Here is a 22,120-nt window from a genome sequence, read left to right as displayed (position 1 = left end):
AAAACTCAAGATTTTTAAACTAGAACTTATATTTTTCATTACTTCAGTCGATTCTACGTACAAAATTGGTGGGGTTACTCCAGAAACCTATACCTAAAATTAATACTTTACGAGTTATCGATGTAGAATCTTAAATGAGTAAAACCGCAAATCCTCACTGTGTGGAGTAGTCTGTGACTTCCGGAAAAAACACAGAAAGAAACTAAAAGTCGATGTTTCCTTAACTAAATTTGACATTTCAAGAATTGTAATGAGTTATTCGTGATTGAAAATATTATTGGTTTTTAGATTTCTCAACAATGAAAACGAAAAATTAATTATAATTTATGAAATGTAAAATGTAGTTATCCAAACATCGAATTTTAGTCTCTTTCTGTGTTTCTGGGAGTCACAGACTACTCCTACAAAAAAAAGTCTTACAGTTCTCGAGATGCTTTCAGTGAACATCGAATTTGGGACACCCTGTACTCATTTACAGAAAAAAAAATTGATTGACAAACACACAAAAAATGTTGATATTAAAAACATCCTACATATGAGGATAAGGTTATGCAAAACTTTTGAATCTATTTGTATTTTTACATTTGGAAATTTATGGTATAAACAGAATTAACTCAAGAAAAACAAGAGAATTAATTGAATGATTTCTGATTATAGGTCACCTATTATTCTCTAGATTGAAAGGCAGTCAAGGTTATTTCTTATTTTTTCCAAAAACACCATAAATAAAATTCGATAAACAGCAATCGATTAAACAATAATTTGCAAGCGAATAGGCCTGTTAACGGATGAAACCTGTTGGTATAATTTATATCAGGTTCTTCAACTTTCGGATTGCTGAACTAGAATCGGTACGAAATGAATCACAAGTATTCAGATCACTTATTGGAGATTGTTGAATCCATGATTGGTAACATGAATGAAACACATCATAGTCTAAAATTATGAAAGATGATTTTAAGTGAATCAAACGGTTTAAAAAATAATTACTAGTTAAAGGATTATGACCTTCACGGTTTCCTCATATCTTTACACTCTTTTCAATATTTGGCAGAACGTTCTAGAATTGAAAGAACGGAGTGTAGGTACTTAAAGGAATTTGACCATGACTGAAACGAGGTACCTCCAATTACTCAATATGAATGAGATTGATAAACATGAGACAAAATATTCAATTATTATATTGAAGTCTTTTCCGACGATTCATCTTCGTTTATTTATGGATTTTATTATGAATAAAAAGTTATGGTCACTAGATTGATGTCGATGGAATGTTGTGAAATATGACAAATCATTGGTTGTCGAAATTATAGTGAAATGGTGTTTCTTGCAAAATATTAACTGAAATATTTTCCAATGGATACAGTATCTGAAACAATATTGAGTTCAAATCTTTTGTTTGAAGTAATTCATTATGATGAAAAAAACATCTGCCAATTTTTCAATTGGATATTTCGAAAGAGTTGAAACATCTATCATCGAGCAATTATAAAGTCGAAGAAAATGATTGAAAGGTTGCATCAAATTGAAAAATGAACATTTTTCAAATATTTAGAGTTCTTGATTTTTTTTTGTATCTCATCAAGGGAGGCAAAGAACATTTGAATCCTTTTAAATAAAAAAAGATAAATAAATAGAATTAATTTTATGTTTCAATCGAAATGCTTGTTCTGTTGTATTTCAATCCAAAAAGAAAAAAATATGGTTCTACACTGCATTTTGGTGAGTAAGCATTCGAGAACCTACGATTATGGGAACTTTTTTTTTAAAATAGTGTCAAGAATAATTCTTCGAAAGTTTCTGTTGTTATTCTGGTACACCCTGAATAGGAGCGGTGAATGATGGTGAAAAAAAACTTATATGCATTACGAGCTACATTTCCTTTTGAATAGAATCATGTTTTTTCGGTTCACCCTAGCCGAAATGACGTCATAAAACGTTTTTTGGTATTGTTGAAAGATTATGGAATATTTCACAGTTTCACCATAAAATGAATATCAACAATTGGTGGTCAACATATTCCGAATTGTGATTTTTAGGATACCAAAATGTGGTAGTTCTGAAAAGAAATGATTGAAAGAACTATCATTTATTACAATAAAGAAAGTACCAAATCAAACTACTTTTGAAAAATGAAAAGTCGAATTTTAATAGCAATTAGAATTTGACATCAGAAACATCGTGAATTGTTGGCATATCATAAGTAAAACTTAGACCATCTCATATCTACAGAATTGTGAACGTTTCAAGCAGTAACAAGAAGGTTGGTTTTGGTTTTTTGTTACCAAAATCTCACTACCTAAATAAATAATCCCACAAAGCTTTTTTTCGCCTCCTTCATTTGAAAATTCCTGTGAATGTTGTGATAATTTCACATCAACTCTTCAACCATTCGGTCGATTATTACCATCAATGAAATAATCCATTGAAATTCCAAGTGTGTAAGTATTAGTTATCTTATTCACGACTTAATAGATGCACAGAATTATATAAAACCACCAATTCTTACCATTCAAGAATATTTGTACAACAAAATTTGTAAATTACATACTTCCGGTCAAGCAAAAACTATTCGAATACTACGAACATCTTTTAATTGAGAAATTTACATCTACTAGTACCAAGTAGTTCAATTAATTCAAAACAAGTATTTTCTGCAACGAAGAACACATTGCCATATAGAAAAAACAACTAAAGAAAAGAATATTTATGATAGTAACTAAAAAAGTTAATTTCAATTTCCAACTAATCTAATATCTACAACGATGCTCATTTAACGCTATATCGAACAGCATAAATGGTTTATGACTTCTACAAAATAAACAATACGATGGCAATTACAAATGATTATCTTTTTGACGTATTTACGATCCATTAGTCCACAAAAAATTACGGTTGGAACAAATATTTATTCGACGACCTTTAGAGGTTCTAATTATTTATCATGAAGCGAACGATGCACCGTAAAAATTTCGACCATCTTCTTCAAATAATAGAGTGTGGTCCATAATAAAATTTAGATTTGGGAGGTTTCAAGGTGACTTTTGATTTTAAATCGACAATGGAGATGGATATCCGAGTTTCCAAGTGATTAAAATTACACAAAGAGAACTGAGAGATGGAGAACTGTACACCATATACCATGCAGCATAGAAAAATGCTTGGGAAAAAGACATGGGAAAACTTCCATTACACAGAGTGAGTGATAGATCCAAAAACAAAGCTTGAAGCTCTGACTACAATGAAGATTTGGAAGAAGTAGAAGGAAATGAAGAATTGATGTTGGAACCTCAGATTGTGATATCATACCAAATCCAACAACACCAACTGAGATCAAAGAAATTGAAAATCAGAGAAGCTTCAGTACAAAATAACAAATTTTATGTTTAGGAAGATGCCCAAAAAAGAAATAGCAGTTCTAGCCAATGAAGTGATGAAAACTGAACACTACTCGAAAAGATGAAAAACTGCAGAATAAACCAGGAAAGATAGAAAATCTACACAAAAATACAGACCAGTAAGTCTACTATCAGCACTTGGAAAAAATGTTGAGATAATCATTGCAAGAAGACTAAACGATGAAATAGAGGATGAAATAGAAGCATCAAATCTGATAACACTCGACCAATTCCGATTCAGAGGAGATTTCACAGAACTTCAACAACTGAGGCTTATTGAATATGTAACTGAAGGATTTCGAAGCAAAAAAGCTACAGGACTAGTGCTATTATATGTTAAGAGAGCCTTCGTGAGCTTTCGTGACAGGTTATAGTAACAAAAGCTACACAATAATGAGGAACTACCTAAGATGAAGGAATTTATACGTCAAAATGGATCACGCGGTATCTACCAATAGACCAGTAGAAGCATGAGTACCTCAAGGCTCAGTTCTAGGGCCTCTAGAAGATATAGATGAATGATTCATATTGAATGGAAAATTCAAATGAACGGCAAAAAGAGCTATGCTACTGCCCTACAGACAAAAAGACTAGAGATCAACTTAAATCTAAGGATACATGGAGAAAAGATGGAATGGGAAAATGAAGTATCTAATAAATAATAGACACGCATGAAAAACTATATAAGATCAGCAGATGAAACAAACTCAGCAATGTGTCTACTTTTCTCCCTCAACGTGTCATTCTTTTGTGAGGTTTTTGGGCTTGTGGTGTGATTGGACCTTTCTTATTCGGAAATGAAGCTGGTGCAACTGTTACGATGAATGGATTGCCTACCGAGCTATGATTAATGTTTTTTTTCATGGCTGGAATTGGAAGAGATAGATGTGGACGACATTTACTTTCAAAAAGACGAAACAACGGAACAACCTCAATTTTGCAAATAAAAGGTGATTTGAATTGGCCACCGAGATCTTATGATTTAACACCTTTAGACTTTTTTCTTTGAGACCACATAAAAGATAAGATCTATGCCAATGTTTCACACTTGATGCAAGACCGTGAAGTTATCGAGGACATACAACCTCAAATGTGCGAATTGGAAAATTCCATACAAAGGATATGGTGCTGCAACCGTTTTCTATCGTTAATGGCATATCTTCCTCTCTACAATAAAATAAACATCCCTTGATTTCCCTTAAAATATACTCATTTTTTTGGAATCCCAAAAAGAAACCTCTTATAACGGGTGTTTTTTTTCGAGGTATATAACTTTAAGTTGGCATTACTGTTCAAGATGGCGACCGATTTAAAAGATGTCAAGTGATTTATTCTTAGTTTGGTTTGGCAATTTATTATGAATAGACTGAACGCCTGAACAACGCTTGCAAATAGAGCAATTTTATTTATAAAATAATGGTTCTATGCGGAATACGTATCGTGCACTACGTCCATTAGCGATGAAGCGCACTTCTGGTTGAATGGCTACGTCAACAAACAAAACTTTAAGTGAGGCTAATCCTCAAGTGTATGTCGAAACACTGTTACATCCAGAAAAACTGACTGTTTGGTGCGCTTTATGGGCTGGTGGAATCATTGGTCCGTACTTCTTCAAAAATGATGATGGCCAGAACGTTACAGTCAATGGTGAGCGGTATAGAGCCATGAATACTAAGTTTTTCATTCCTGAATTGAACAACCATGATGTCCAGGAGCTGTGGTTCCGAAAAGACGGCGCAACAGGTCACACAGCTCGTGCCACAATCGATTTATTGAAAGACACGTTTGGTGACCGCCTAATTTCACGTTTTGGACCTGTGAATTGGCCTCCAAGATCTTGTGATTTAACACCGCTAGACTACTTTCTGTGGGACTATGTAAAGTCATTGGTCTATATGCGGATAAGCCACAAACCCTTGACCATTTGGAAGACAACATTCGCCGTGTTATTGCCGATATACGGCCACAAATGTTGGAAAAAGTAATCGAAAATTGGACGTCCAGATTGGACTATATCCGAGCCAGCCGTGGCGGTCATATGCCAGAAATCCTATTTAAAATGTAATGCCACAAGATTATCTTGCGGATAACTAAAATTGATGTCAATCGAATAATCCATCGTTGGTTTATTGCAATTTAAAGTTCTATAGCTTTAAAAAACACCCTTTACTATAAGTTCATAAGTTGTTTGCTGAACGATTCCAAAGGTTTTTTATTGAAAATAGTAAACAGAAAATCAATGTAGACCATTTCATCCAGCTATTTCACATTTCGTCATTAGGTGCGCATTTCACTTTTACTATACAATTAATATAATTCCCGATGTGATTACAATGAGAGACAGTTTCGCATCAATGCTGGTAGTTTGGCTGATTATTTTCGATACAGTAGCTAAAAGGCATCCAACCGTGAATCCATTGGGACGTACTGTAGCGTGATTCCTGATACCGCGGTATGAAATAAAGTAACGAGTGAATTTTAATAACATGGAGTAATCTATGTGGCAATTATGTCCCTTAAATTGGATATGATCAGATCTCCAAATCGTAAAATTTCTATGGCTCACGCGATGATAATAATCCAACAATATGAATGACTAAGTGTTATGACAGTATTGTTTATATAGGGTGACAAAGGAGATTGTGCTTGCTTTGTTATTGAATTTTTATTCAAACTTTCGATAATCAATATCTTGTTTGAATCATTATAGTTTCGAACAATGATGTTGAAATTGAGAGTAGGTTGATTTAATAAAGTCCAAAAAAAAAACATTGAGTTACGCCTTTATGAAACGGCAACTCTTCATTTCTATGTTAGTCTCATAATTTTGGCGAATATTTAATGAAAAACAACATTTCTTGATAGATCGAATTATCTGAAATGATATTTTCACATAAATACTCTGACACAAAGATCAAAATATCACAGAATTATATGCAAGCTCTGTCAGCTCTGCTGAGACAGCTTTTCGAACGAATTCCTGGGATATATAACCTAGGAAATAAAGACATAAACATATCTAACAAATCTAAAAAACCTCACTTTAATGGATTTAACATTAGAAAATGTCAGTTTTAATCATCTATAAAACAATAAAAAAATTATGTTCTGACGTCAATTCGAGCTATTCAGGAAATAATTCAGCTTTATATTACCCCTACAGATGAATTTAAATGGATTGAACAATCAATAAATATTTTGGATCATTTGGCTTTACGAAAAATTGTTTTAGATAAGCCTCCTTCGACGAATTGAAGAAACGTCACTTCTACATATAACATCGAGTTGGCGAACATAGATGGAAGAACATCAAATGTCACTTTGACATTTGATACGTAAATGAAGTGAAAAACATAATAGTAATTAGATATATGAATAACTACGCTGCCTAGAAAAGCTTTCAAGCGCTCTTTCATTAATGCGCCATTTACACAGTTGGAGATCACTGAACTGTTTATAAGATATCAGTGTTTTCCATCAAGGGCTCAGTTGGTGTATGCACTAACGAGCGTTCAAAAGCTCCTGACTTCACGTCAACTTACCTATTTTCTTCTATAATCTGCTTGCATTTTTTATGTTATTTTTTACAACGGTATTATCACGGGATTTAACAGAGAATTTGGAATTTTTTATCTGTAAACAGGGTGAATAAGTCCGGCAAAATTCAGGTTCCGTTTTCCGAGATACGGGATGTTTAAGTGAATTTTGAAAAACTCACGATTCATTTATTGATCTGAAACCGATAGAGTTAATCAAATGAAATTTGGTGAGCTTCATGAGCTTCTATTGACATGTAATCAAGAATTTTATGTTCTTCATATTGGTGTATGAATGATGATCCTTTTTTTAAAGGAAAATTGGTACGACACTGAGATTTTTTAAACTGAAAATTATTTTTAAATTCCTCGTTCAATTTGTGAAAAAACATCTCTCATGATGATTTTCGTATTGGGCGCCATTCTTATGCAAAAAACTTAACGCGTAGGTATTTGTAATTCCATTAATGAATTATTAATATTAGATACCTAATTGGTTCCTGTTAATGCATTAAAATTTATATGTTTTTTTTTGCATAAAAACCGTGCCGCATACAGAAAAGAAGCATGAGGAATTTTTTTCACAAATTGAACGAGCAATTAAAAATTGATTTTTAGTTTCTGATATCTCAGTGGCGTACAATTTTTTTCTCTCCAAATATTGAGAGCAACAAATAACTACTCGTTTTCAAAGAGAACCTTGAAAACCACGTGTCCTGTAATACGAAGCATTCAAGAACAAAAGTTCAATAGCAAACTGTCACTATTTTTCCATGCATATTCACTCCCTGTCATTTGTCGCACTTATTCATTCACACTCTGTATATACAAACAAAAACTCAACCCAATCGGATCTATACAGAATTTTTTCGTTCTTTCTTTTACAATGACCTCCTTGAATTTATTATGGTTATTTATATTAACTTCCAAAATCTCAACAGTATCGATTTTGCGAAGACGAAAATATAAGGCAATTTTTTTCGATATTCTTGTTGAACTTTGCATGACTCTGATTACACGATCAACATACAATTTTGCACAAGGCTTGAAATTGCCATTCTAAATACAAATCCAAATTTTCATATCGAGTGAATCTGCAGTTTTGAAATTGACAGAAAAACAAAATTCATGAAACCACTAGTCAGATTCGGCATTCGATATCCGAACCTACCCAAAAAATTTAAAGTTTTTAGGTACTTTCCGATCGTAAGTCATCAGTAACCTTACCTTTTGAGATTTTATCGGCTCAAAATTCGAAAAATACAGCGATTGTGAAAAATGGTAGAGCTATTAAAAATGTGTCCTTATTTTAATGATTCAGTTCACGAAATTCGAATTTTTTACAGTAGAATTAATTCAAATATAAAACACCACCCCTAAGTGTTATTTACCCAAATCTTCAATTAAGTTTGGCAATTACAAATGATTTAATGTAAAGTTTTCATTACCACTAAATCTTTACCAACACCATCGATGTTTCCCCAAACTCTATGCTCGCCACCCCAAACCCTCCTAACCTAAAACAAACAAAAATACCAACCTCACTTCCACACGTCTCAGCATCCCCTATACGAGCTACGCTGTCACCTGTCAAACCTTGTTCCCGCGACAACGAAACTACTCAAAAAAAAAAAGTTCAATTCGAAAAGCACCGAATACTGACGATCATAATATCACACCCGATCCCGTTCAAAACTTTCTGGCGTTCGAGCACCGACTGTAAACAAAGCCATCGAACGTGGGGACGCCCGAAATAGCGACTAGAGCAAGGATATTTTGATCCTGACGCAACGTCGCCTTTGCAAGTGGTGGGCCGTCGGCGAATATCGCGCGTTTGCGCTGTTGGCACCTTCAGCACGTGGATTTGTGATAAATCGATGGTTTGAATCTGGAGTGGACGGAGCAACCCTTCAATTAAACCAGTTGTTGTAATTTGGTGAGGTGGATATGAATCGGGTTAATGTTATGGTTGCGAAACGTCCAATAGATTCTGGTTTGGTCCACCGCAAGCGGATCGAGATGTTAAGGTCAATGGTTGTTTTGAAATGGTTGTGGAATTCGTGTGCATCTTTGATTTGGTGGAATTAATAAATGATTTGGTTTAATGGTGAAATATTTCGAGTGACATATAAAATCGAATAATCAGTAAAAGTAGTTTGTATTCTTTATTTTTTTTTATTAGTTTAGTTTATCATCACAAAAACAACAAAAACATGGTTCCTTATCCAGATAGAAAATACAGTTATGAATCCCTATACTGAATGAGTTTGAGTTCGCTTCAATCAATCTATTAAATCAATGATTTAATTTTATGAAATTGTGCAAAATCAGGTAGATCGAAGGATTTGATTTATCACTGCAATGTAGTTCACAAATAACATTTCATATCGAGGTACCTTATTGCTTATTCCTATCTTCATTTATTTTGCCCTTTAACAATAGGGTGTAAAAGTACATATACAATACAATACGATTTCAGAAATGTTGACATATCTCAGTTAAGGATATCGGTTAGCTGTGGATTGATTATGATCAGTGAGCAGAAAAACACAAATTATCACCAATTAACCAAGCTTACATTGATGGGGTCGAAATATTGTAAAGGATTTTCCAATGAAACGTTTAATTTTCAAAAGCCCACAATCTGGACAGCTGTTATTTTTTGACATTTGACAATTACACCATTACTAAAAATGCAATGACACAAGCCTCAAAAATGCATTGAAAATGTTAGAATTCACAACCAAACATATAAAAATTTTGCAGTCATAGTTCACAAAACTAAAGCACTTTTGGGTCGTCCTGAAGCACCCTTCCGGCAGGCAATAGTGATTGGATCCTGGAAATGCAACAAAATGATCCAGATTTTCATCGAAAAATCATCTTCAGTGATGAGGCCCATTTTCAACTTGGAAACTACGTTGATAAGCAGAATTGTTGCATTTGGGGCTCGGAAAATACAAAGATGATTGTTGGAAAGCCTCTCCATCCTCAACGTGTCAATTTTGGAGCTGGTGTTGTGATTGAACCTTACTGATTCGAAATTGTAGCTGGTGCAACTGTTACGGTGAATGCATTGCGCTACCGAGTATTGACTTATGATATTGATTGCCTGAATTGGACGACATTGATGAATATGACGTTTATTTTCATTAAGACGGTGCAACGTGCCCACACAACCAAGAAACAATCGCAATTTTTCAAGAAAAGTTTCGTGACCATCTTATTTCTCGAAGAATTGTTCACAATTGGCCACCGAGATCTTCTGATTTAACACCTTCAGATTTTTTTCTTTGGAGAAACGTCTATTCCAATGCTACATGATCGATTCAAGACTTCATGAAGGAATCTTTGAAGTTATAGCTATAGCGTCCATTTGGCTTTTTTTTTCCATAGTTAATGACATACCCTTGTCTTACAATGAAATAAACATACATTGATCTCTCTCAAAATGAAAATGAAACCTCTTATTGGAAAGGATATTGAAGTTTTTATACCAAGATGATGCTGAAAGGCCTGTCGGTGCAAATAACTTTTGTACCGCATGGATAAGTCAGCAGATGAGAACAGTCGAACATATAGTGGGCAAATACCCAGAGCTGACTGGTCTAAGAACCATTCATATGGAAAAGTCAGTTCTGGATACTCAGGAATTAATAGCCAAGTCTCCTAAGGATGTCGTCGGTTTCGTTAACATCATCGACGGCCTCCCTGAGTTTGTATGAATAGTAAGGAACAAATTATCAATTTGGTCGCAGGTCCAGGCAGGCTAACAGAGTCGTAACGACCCCGATTAAGTGAAATAATAATAATAATACTATGACATTGGTGCTAGACTACCAAGAAGTTAAGGAACTGTTGTGGTTTATTGTCAGATATGGTTTCAACAAGACTGAACACGAAGAGCCATTGGCGAGTTTGCATAACAGATTTTCAAAACTGCCTCTTAAAATTGCTAGCTTTGGAAGATGATTTCGCAACAACCTGAGAAATCGCAAGCCAATGGACTGCACATGAGAGGTGAGTTCAAATGAAGTTTTCATTCCGCCCACACTAGGTGTCACCTTTAACCCAAGAGCATTGAAACCATCGACTTGTAGAGTAAAACTAGCCGTGGACCAGGAGTACAGCACAATGGGCATGATTTTGTTCAACCCTGCAGGATGACTGGGAATGGTTGAGAAGGCGACTTGGTTAAGGCAGTGATCCCCAATTGAGAGGCATGTTTATCCCAAAGTTCGGTTATGGTATGGAGTTATCTAAACCACCTTTAGCCTTTTTAGAGGTAGCATGAGTAATGTTAGACTCCTTTCAGCAAGCCGGAACGAGGTAATTTGGTGCCATGGCTACCAAGGTTTCCACTTTCCATGTCTGTTCTGTTACTCACGTCATAGATATTTTGTAATAATTGTTTTGGTAAATGTACCAGTGACCAAAACCGCTGAAAAGAGCGTTTCCACAATTGTTGAAGAAGACAAAATGAATAGTTTGAAGCTGATGGAAGAATCCATGTCTTCACGTCCACGGTATTGCCAAAAAAAATTCGGACCTATACAGGAAGGGCATTATACAAAACTACAAGTTGGAAAAAACAGATTTAGCAAAATTCCATGTATTAATGCTAAATATCTGGGTTTATGTGATCCTGAAAAATATACAGGTCACTTTCTGCATCAAACTTCAGCAACTCTTCTAATCTTCTGGAAGAAGCTGGAGCCAGGATAACTACGGTGAAATCTGAAGGTGTTGCTGAAGAATATATGGAGGACAGTATATATTCAAAAATAGTAAACTTAACTATTGAACCTGTTTTTTCTTTATTGAAATTTGATAACCAGACAATGAAACATTAATCCAAGTTGGCTACCTAACATTCAAGGAATTAGTTTTAATTCCACGAGAATATTTCTCATGACGATTTAATCTTAGCTATTTTATAGAAATCGTCTATGGGTAACTCAAATTGCATTCAAACGCTAGGACATAATATTATTTGTTTAAGTGCTACTGATATACAGACCTATTGATTCGTTGCTTCAATTTTTAGAACAATTCTTCAGCAAAATCTATTTTGTGATAATATTTAGATACATTCAAGATAAAATATTTTGAGCCTCCGCAAGGTGGCGTCCTTGGTCCACTTTAATTAACTATGTTCACATTTACCAGATCCAGTGCGATAATGTTTTCAAGAATACACTTTTAAACTAACGATATGCATATATGTGTAATATATAAATGAAAAAACGAGGACAAAATGAATGTTATCCATTTTAATCTAGAGCGAATTGATGTTGCACTAAAAATGAAATAAAACTAAACTGATTTAAGGATAAGGTATCTGTTTTCTGAAGCATCGAATAATGTGTTATTCTTCAGCAATTAATTCTTCGATGTTATATATTTGATTATCCAAATAGAAATAGTTGAAAATATGAAACTGTTGATAATATGAAACTGCCCTTTATCTTGAAAACTGTTTTATTAAATCACTTTTATTAATTAATTAAGTACCTAATGAAGAAATGAGGAACATGAAAGAAGTACAACAGTTTAAAAGAGAATTCAGAATCAATCTCTGAAATCGAGATATTCCACTAAGTAGATTCATATAAACAGAAACAAAAGTAAAAAGATGAAATAAACCAGGACACAGGAAAGTGACGCTCTTGGAGATGTGTTCATTGATTGGAACGTGTTTTTATTGCATCCATCTTCCTGGCACACTTGACAGTCCATAACACTTATTTGAAGATATTTATTTGAGATCCATTTTCCCACTCTATCACAGTTCCATGTGGCGGAAGCATAACAGTTTTTGAAGGTGTCGACTTTATGGTCTACAAGGAAAAAGACAAAAGTTATGTCTTTTGCAACTTCTTGCAAAACGTCAACAAGATTTTCTCTAGAAACGAAATTATATGTTCTATATAATTCCTAACAAGAACAACAGGATGAATACAGGGTGTTTCGAAATTTCAGGGGCCCACACTTAAGGTCAAAATAAGAGTTTTTTTCTGAATATGAACCCATAGTTCGCGCTTCGAATATTGAAATTTCTAGATTTTTGATTTTTTTTAATATGTCTTTCAGATTTCGAGATGTATGATTGAATTTGAAATAAATGAGCATATCGAGTGATTTTATGAATCAACAAGGCGAAATTTCGTCAAGAGTATTTTGTAGTGCCTCATTTCTTTCTAACACATGAATTTAATTCTCTGTTCTGTTTGCAAACTTGTTTTTCTTACGTTATTTTTACGCATATGAGACAGTTATTGAGAAACGAAATGAATTTTTTTTTTGCAATAAATTTTGCATTGAGACAATGAACTGGGGAATAACTGACGTTCAGATTTGTATTAATTGAATGCTAATTGAATAACAAAAAGTTTTTTCATATTTCTTCTTGATGATAGTCACAGATACATAATTATTATTACAAGAGTCAAACAAGTTCATGAGCGGAAAGAAAAATTCATTTCATAATTGAGAATACACATCACAAAAAAATTCAGAGACGAAAACGGCTTTGAGCATTGAAAAATTGCACTCCTGTGTATTTTTACAATCACCATTTAAAAATTTTTCAAAATGCCACTTGATACTGAATTTTGAAGCACCCTGTATTGTGAACTAAGAACGAAATGTTTTGATAATATTTTATCACCTAAAATATTGAGTTTATAAAAAATATTAGAAAGATTTTGAAAACATACTTTGTCTAACCATGTAGGAAATACAGCCACTTTCTGGTCTGGTACAGTTGACAATTCTGAATTCTGAACAGTTTCCATTGCAATAGTAGCAGGATTTTACACTAGTGCCTCCACCTAAAATATAAAATCTTCATATTAATCATAATATATTTACCAACTCGAAATAATAAAATTTTTTCAATGAGTGTACGTATTATTTTTTTTTAATACTTCCTTCTTTCTTGGCTCATTTCACAAAAATTTGTGGTATTTATATCTATTGTTATTCGACTTGGCGGATGCGCTCTTATATTCAACATTATTTGAAAGAACATAGAACGCTGTTTTGTGAACAACAAAAATTGATGGTCATAACATTCTCAAAAACATTATTGGGAGAATATTTAAATGAAGTTGCGATTCAATTTTTTCTAGATAATTCTTATATTGAAATTGATTTGAGTCAAGAAAAACTTTCAAAGATAAAATTATAGGTCGCTATCAATTTTTATGAATTATTTTCGGATAATATAAATATCATGAAGATACAGGATATAGTATACATAACAATGTTTTGAAACTAATCACAGGGGTGGAAAATATGTTGAGTCTATATTTCCGGGACCCCGTCGAGTATTTTCAATTAATGTTAGTCAGTAGAAATTTGACTTTTCAAGGAAATTTCAATTTTCTTTTTTAGGTCAATAATAAAAAAAATTTCTTTCGCTAAAACCAAAGAAGGGTATTTCTTCAGAAATATAAATACGGAATAGCTTAATCTTTACTTGCTCAGATTTCAATATATTCACAAGATATAGAAAAGAATTTACTTCATATTTTCTCCAATTCAACAACATTCAGTGATTATTGAATTGTTTCATCAAAATCAAGAATTCAAGAAGAATATCCTTAGAACTTTTAGAATGAAATATCTAATTGATAAATTAGTCTTTTGTGTAAAAATCTAGAATATGACACTGACCCATACGTTCTACAGGTGTAACCATATTTTACTTTCAGAATATTCATCTTTGATACTTTCAATCGATTTCATTAGGTACATACTTGGCACTACATTATGAATTATGATAACCTTAATATCTTGTAATATCGTTCATCTCTTTCTACATTTATTTTTTTTTTTCGAAAACATGATTGTACTCAGTAATGACAAAAGTTCAATACAGTAACAATAACTTGACATGATGTTACATATCATCGAATAATTATGTGACCTCAACAAATTCAGTATAAAATCACACGTTCGTGTTCTTTAAATTTCTGTAATCTTTTCAAGGATGGAAAATAAACTAGAAATTTTATCAGTTACTTTGCGAATATGATCAAATACCTTCTATCACTTAATTAGATCATCCATATTTATCTTAGATTGGATATTACTTACTTGTGAAAAAAAGACAAGATAGCACGATTGAAAAATTTAAAACAAACTTTGCTGGATACATTATTGATTCTGTCTGAGGTTTGAAAAATTCTGCAGCTCAACCAAAGAGTAAGTAGATTAAATCATATCGCCAAAAATCCGTAGTATGTTTGGATTCTTTTAATCGTTCAACATAGACGGTTTAGTGAAATTTATCTTTCGTCTGGTACATTGAAAGATAACTTAATTGGCGTGAAGAATCAACATTTTCTTGTTATTCGTGTTCAGCATTCTTTCAACTTGATTGTAGTGGAATCACCAATCCTTTTATAAGAAAAGTGGCAGGTGTAGGTATCTACTATTCATTATGGTAATTAAAAATATGAATTTATTGATTCAACAACTTAACTATCAACAGGCAATCTTATCCTTCTTAATTTATTAACAAACGTGATTGTTTAGACCGCGTGTATAACGTCAACTTTTATGTGACATCACCTTCTTGGCGTTTGAATTCTGCAATGATGGAAAATATTGTGAAGAGATATACATACCTATAAAATGGTACTGCAGGGTCTAGTAAAAAGAATTTAGGCCTCATATTTCGCATAGGGCAGGTTTGCCTTACGGATATATGTAACGGATATTCCAGAAATCCATAAGATATCCCATAGTTTGGGTTTTGGATGCTTTATGGACGTCCAAGAGATATTTAGCTGCCACCAAATTGGATATGTACAGGGTTTTTCAACAGGAGGTTTCATTTTGAATAGCCCGCTGTCAATTTTGAAGCTGTTATCTCTTGACATTTGACAAGTAAAAACTATTTTATTGCTGAAAATGGAACGAACACGTTTCAAAAACCCATTGCAAGAATGGTGAAAATTTTGTAGTTATAGTTCGCAAAACCAAAGCATTTTTGAATGGTCGTGAAGCACCTTCTAGACAGCAGTAGTGGAACTGGTGGCAAAATTTGAGCTGTTGGGACAAGTAAGTGTAGACAACAAACCCATCACTATACCTTTATGGGGAAAAAGAATTTTTGCTGTGGTTGTTATCTGTGCTCTTGTGTTTCATACGTTAAAATGTATAATGTTCCGTTTACATTTCATCTTCTAATACTTTATCTACACATACTTCATTGTTTGATGCTCTATCTCAAAAAAATATATACAGTGATGAGATCAATCCAAACCATGATCGTATTTCAAGATCAACTGAAAATATTTAACAGCAGTCCGACCATTATTTTGTGAGATATTGCGTTGTGAGTGTAGCTACTTTTGTTATTTGAAAAAAGATGGAAAAAAAATTTCGCGGGCTGATAAAAAATGGCTGTTTGAAGGGCAAAAATAAGCAAAATCTAGGCTTGATGGAGAGTTTCCAGGAAAATCAACCATCATTGATTGGTATGCTAACTTTAAAAGAGGTGAAATGAGCACCGAAGACGGCGAACGCAGTGGACGCATAAAAGAGGCAGTCACCGACGAAAAAAGCCAAAATGGTTCAAAAAATAATTTTGAATAACCATAAAGTGAAGTTGATTGAAATAGCAGACATTGTAGAGATATCATCTGAACGTGTACATCATATCATTCACGAATATTGGTACATGAGAAAGCTGTATGCAAAATGGGTGCCGCGCGAGCTCACAACTGATCAAAAGCAACAACGTGTTAATGATTCTGAGCAGTGTTTGAAGCTCATTGAGTACAATAAATCTGAATTTTTGCGTCGATATGTGACAATGTATGAAACATGGCTCCATAATTTGACTCCGGAGTCCAATTGACAGTGAGCTGACTGGACTGCACACGATGAACCGAATCCAAAGCGATTAAAAACACAACAGAAGGCTGGCAAGGTTATGGCATCAGTATTCTGGGTGCGCAAGGTATAATATTGATTGATTACATCCAAAAGTGCCAGACCATCAACAACGATTATTAAATAGCGTTATTGGATCGTTTATGAGATGAAATCGTTAAAAAACGGACCCATTTGAAGAAAGAAAGGTGCTGTTTCATCAAGACAATGCGCTGTATCCTAAATCAATTAAAACAATGGCAAAATTGCATGAATTGGGCTTCGAATTGCTTCTGCATCCACCGTATTCGCCAGATCTGGCCTCCAGCGACTTTTACTCTTCTCAGACCTAAAAAGAATGTTCGCTGGAAAGAAATTTAGCGCCATTCCGGAGCAAAAGACAAATCGTACTACAAAAATGGTATCGGAATGTTGGAAGATCGCTATAATCGCTGTATCGCATTCGGAGGCAACTATGTTGAATAATAAAATCGAATTTAGCCTGAAATGTGTTTTACTATGGTAGAGCGGGGACTTTTCACTTGGCGTTTTAGACGATTTGAGCTGTGTACTGTAGATATCCTTACTTCAAAATATTCAGATTTTCGACTGCTTTTAGTTCCAGAAGCTTTATATGGCGCCAATAAATGATTTTCTTGGAAAGGAAATAGTTACAGTGTTATACGATTTGAGCTGTGTACTGTAGATATCCTCACTTCAAAATATTCAGATTTTCGACTGCTTTGGATTGCAGGAGCTCAATATGGCGCCAATAAATGATTTCTTGGAAAGGAAATTTATGTACTTTATGCAAACAGTATTATGCAATAAAGCTCTCAACACTGATCCGAATTTATCTATCAGACACTTTCAGAACTCAACTTTCTTTCGTTTGTATTAAGAAAATATCGGTTTTATCTGATAAGATCTGATTCAGAGGGGAAAATGATCATTTTATCTTATCTTTGACCCACCTTTCGATGATATTACCCGTGAATATCCGAAATTATCGATCTCCATAACTCAAGCAATCCACACATCCATCATTTACAGTGATCGAGTGATCGTAAATCAGTTTAATTATATAACAAAAATAGTCCTCTAAAATGACCTCAATCAATGCTAAAGAATTCCTAATCACTACAGTTTTGGTCAGTGCTTTTGTTGGTAAGTCGAATTATGTTCTATTAAAAAATTCAGAATGATAGTTTGAGTTGAAACCTTTAATATATCTATTGCTAGGTATCTAATTCACCTTTTTTTCGGGTACTATTAATTAAATGATCCTGGAAGATCATCATTCAATTAATGCATGACTCATACAAATATTTAAAACAAACCTTCGAAAAATTTGTATAATATCATTCTTATAATAACATTTTTGCAACTAAGTGTCCTTCGAATTTATTTTTGCTTTATTCACTTTATTGATCTAGTAGGTACGCTATCTTTGGACAAGACAGTAGGTGTTGTTTGCTAGTTGCCACGCCAAAAGACATCAGTAAGTGATTTTACCGACGCATACTTACTTACCTCTTCATAATGATACCTTAAATCAATATCCCAAGAATGAAGAATAGAAAATTAAAAAAACTCGATATATTTATTAATGCTATTACTTAGACGCATTATGGGTATCTAAACTTTTAATTATTATATATAAGTATAATTGTTTATGATAATTCGTTGTAGATTAGTAGAATTGATATTCTATTTCTCTTACTCACTTGTACTTTACACATATAAACTGCTCTGAATGTCCTCCATTTTATTTTGGTTTATAAAGGGTGTTTTTTCAGAGCTATAGAACTTTTAATTGCAATAAAACAACGATGGATTATGCGATTGACATGAATTTTATTTATCCGCAAGATAATCTTGTGGCATTACATTTTGAATATGATTTCTGGTATATAACCGCCACGGCTGGCTCGGATGTAGTCCAATCTGGACGTCCAATTTTCGATGACTTTTTCCAACATTTGTGGCCGTTTATCGGCAATAACACGGCGAATGTTGTCTTCCAAATGGTCAAGGGTTTGTGGCTTATCCGCATAGACCAATGACTTTACATAGCCCCACAGAAAGTAGTCTAGCGGTGTTAAATCACAAGATCTTGGAGGCCAATTCACAGGTCCAAAACGTGAAATTAGGCGGTAACCAAACGTGTCTTTCAATAAATCGATTGTGACACGAGCTGTGTGACATGTTGCGCCATCTTGTTGGAACCACAGCTCCTGGACATCATGGTTGTTCAATTCAGAAATGAAAAAGTTAGTAATCATGGCTCTATACCGATCACCATTGACTGTAACGTTATGTCCATCATCGTTTTTGAAGAAGTACGGACCAATGATTCCACCAGTCCATAAAGCGCACCAAACAGTCAGTTTTTCTGGATGTGACGGTGTTTCGACATACACTTGAGGATTAGCTTCACTCCAAATGCGGCAGTTTTGTTTTTTGACGTAGCCATTCAACCAGAAGAACGCTTCATCGCTAAACAAAATAAAATGGACGTAGTGCGCGATACGTATTCTGCACGGAACCATTATTTTCGAAAAAAAATTGCACCATTTGTAACCGTTTTTCAGGCGTGAGTCTATTCATGATGAATTGCCAAACCAAACTGAGAATAAATCACTTGGCAGCTGTTAAATCGGTCGCCATCTTGAACAGTAATGCCCACTTAAAGTTATATACCTCGAAAAAAAACACCCGTTATATTTCGGTCCTTGTTTAAGATCATCCAGAAATGTTTTGCGAATTACAATGGAATTGTAACAACTTATATTTGAATCACCGTCGGTAAACTAAAAGGAGAGTTTGTCTGGAGAGATTTACAGAGATAGCAATCACAATAGTCTATTGATCTTTTCTCTTACTCTTCTGTGAAATGGATATGTTATTCATGATTCATCTATAATTCGTTATTGAAAATTTAATATTCACAAAAACTATCATAATGAATTGCTTCGACATATAATCTAATTCAAGTACAAAAGTTGATCAAAAAGGAATATCTAAAAAATCATTTCATTCATTTCAGGGGTGTCTTATGGAATAGATTGTTACTACTGTGAACCAACAGACAACGGTTGCGATGATCCTATTGAAGGAAATAGACCTGTTATCAATTGTCAGAGTATAACTGGACATGATAATCCCATGGCCAGAGTCTTAGAAGAAGAGAGATCAAGGTTGAATAGCTCTGAATATCCAACATATCAATGTGCTGCTCTCAAAGTAACTAATAAAGATAACAAAAGTAAGTTAAATATAAACCCGTTTATGGAAAAGAAATGAATAATGGGCTACTAAAAAATGCTGTGACAAATTTTATTGCAAAGGAGTTTTGTGTAGGAAAACGTTCTAATATCCCAACGGCCAGACCTATGTCATTTTATGAAAGCTGAATGTTTTTCTGTGTAAGTCACCTACACAGGAACTACTTCAAAGAATTTTAGCTTCTAATTAATACACCTTTACTACCAGCCCAAGTTATCACTACCCAAACCCTATAGTCTCTGGTCTTCTTTATCTGGATAGTGGACATGCACAGAACACTTTTCAGCTTTCATAAAATGACGAAGATCTGTCTGTTATGGCCTCTTGCACTTAAATATTCATTGTTTCATAAAGAAGAAGAAAAAGAGATGCGTACGTAAAAAGATTGATTGATACATTTGTGTTGTTCTGGCAAAACTTGTAGTGAGGAAATTGCAAAGGATCAAGATTTCACGATTGTTAAGAAACTTGAATACTACTTACACGCCTAAATTGTGTGGAATTCAGATAATACCGCTGATGGTTCATTACAAGTACCTATCAAATATTTTTTTTTTTATTTTCAGACATGACAGGAATGTACAGGACCTGTGTTGTCAATATAACAACAGGCGATCAATGCAACGCTCTCAAAGCTGAATTTAAAGACGAAGGGTATGGTCAAGTTGAAAGTTGCAAACTTTGCAATGAAACTAGCTGCAATAGCTGGACAATGGAGGGTTTCAAGAATTCTAGTCCTGAGAGCTTCACATCAGTTTTGTTATACACATTCCTGAGTTGCATTTTTGTCGCATATGTGATCTGATTTCGAATGCTTTTTCATTGTAAATAAATCCAGAAGTACCTTCAAGTAGCTTATAGTCCTGCTAAGAGAGAAATAAATCGATTTTTTTTCATTTTATTAAAAAAATCATGCATACACATTTTCATTACATGTCATACAAGTTTTACATCATTGTTTCTGATAAATAAATTGAGGTGATCTCGAAATAATCTCATTTAGTTTTCCTTATCGTCGAATAAAAAAAATTACATATTCTGTATCAAATATTGCGTGGATATCGAAAAAGGTCCCTAGTTTATTTTCAGCCATCTGTCTATCGAATATTCTAGAGCAGCGATCCATCTGAAACAAATTAACATAATTAGAATAATGCAGGTCTGCAGATACACACACAATTAAAAAGTTTTGGCCCCCTAGGTTTGTCACGAAATAAACAATCTATGTTCTGTAAATGAGATGAATATTTTCCTCTATTTCAACTACAATATATTTGATAGAAAATCTTCTGATTGTTACTCTTCGCTTTATGCAGGATGAGACAAAATTAAAAAAATGTGGAAGAATTACATCGATGAATTATTTTTAATTAGTTATAGGTTTTACACAACTGAATCCAAATTCATTAGTCCATATTACCACCGCTTCTTCCAACCAACTGCAAATAAGCCTAGGCATCGAATTAAGTCAATAATAAAATTTTCAGGATGAGACAAAATAAGAAAAATGTGAAAGAATTTCATGGATGAATTATTTTTAATTAGTTATAGGTTTTACACAACTGAATCCAAATTCATTAGTCCATATTACCACCGCTTCTTCCAACCAACTGCAAATAAGCCTAGGCATCGAATTAAGTCAATAATAAAATTTTCAGGCGTCTTGGTGGTGTTCTGCCCATTGCCAAAGGGTAGCTCTATGTCCAGGTGATAGCCGAGATACTCTTAAAGGTATTCTTGCCTTAAATTTGAGGAATGCGACCATCTCCTGTCTCCTTATGGTACTGGTAGAGACTAGCCGCCAATAGATCCTCAAAAAATAACTTCGAAGGGCTGTTAAAGATACCATTCAATTCCTTCGAGTAAATTTGCATTATAATGGTCTTCCCTTGCAGATTTTACTCAGGGTCGACCAGGCAACGGTCTCCGGGCAACTCTTCCAGTTCTCAAGAAAATTACAACTCTCGTTCTTCGTTGAAGACTCATTTACTTGGGATACACCTGTATTCG

The 22,120-nt window shown here is 33.9% G+C and overlaps 4 protein-coding genes across 4 annotated transcripts in view; 1 reads left to right on the top strand and 3 right to left on the bottom strand.

Annotated features, from left to right (window-relative positions):
- Window positions 1-8,706, bottom strand: part of LOC123681695 (estradiol 17-beta-dehydrogenase 11) — a 37,001-nt gene extending 28,295 nt beyond the window's left edge. Inside the window, exon 1 of the mRNA XM_045619936.1 lies at window positions 8,475-8,706. The gene's annotated coding sequence lies outside the window, so the exon portion shown is untranslated. The remainder of the gene's footprint in view (window positions 1-8,474) is intronic.
- A 3,691-nt stretch (window positions 8,707-12,397) lies between these two features.
- Window positions 12,398-15,170, bottom strand: LOC123681693. Its single transcript, XM_045619935.1, has 3 exons — window positions 15,038-15,170; window positions 13,654-13,767; window positions 12,398-12,774 (listed from the first exon to the last, which is right to left on the bottom strand). Exons 1-3 carry the CDS (start codon window positions 15,096-15,098, stop codon window positions 12,542-12,544), a joined length of 408 nt encoding a protein of 135 aa, XP_045475891.1. The 5' UTR covers window positions 15,099-15,170; the 3' UTR covers window positions 12,398-12,541.
- A 2,516-nt stretch (window positions 15,171-17,686) lies between these two features.
- LOC123681692 lies at window positions 17,687-21,104 on the top strand. Its single transcript, XM_045619934.1, has 3 exons — window positions 17,687-17,989; window positions 19,872-20,090; window positions 20,677-21,104. Exons 1-3 carry the CDS (start codon window positions 17,929-17,931, stop codon window positions 20,913-20,915), a joined length of 519 nt encoding a protein of 172 aa, XP_045475890.1. The 5' UTR covers window positions 17,687-17,928; the 3' UTR covers window positions 20,916-21,104.
- The window catches only part of LOC123683141, an 82,710-nt gene continuing 81,582 nt past the window's right edge, over window positions 20,993-22,120 (bottom strand). The window contains exon 20 of the mRNA XM_045622039.1: window positions 20,993-21,236. Coding sequence (XP_045477995.1) covers window positions 21,185-21,236 — 52 coding nt within the window. The 3' untranslated portion in view covers window positions 20,993-21,184. The remainder of the gene's footprint in view (window positions 21,237-22,120) is intronic.

This window comes from Harmonia axyridis, chromosome 6 (assembly GCF_914767665.1).
Source record: "Harmonia axyridis chromosome 6, icHarAxyr1.1, whole genome shotgun sequence".
Classification (NCBI taxonomy): Eukaryota; Metazoa; Arthropoda; class Insecta; order Coleoptera; family Coccinellidae; genus Harmonia; species Harmonia axyridis.
The sequence above is the reverse complement of the archived record's forward strand: the minus strand, read 5'-3'. Positions and strand labels throughout refer to the sequence as shown.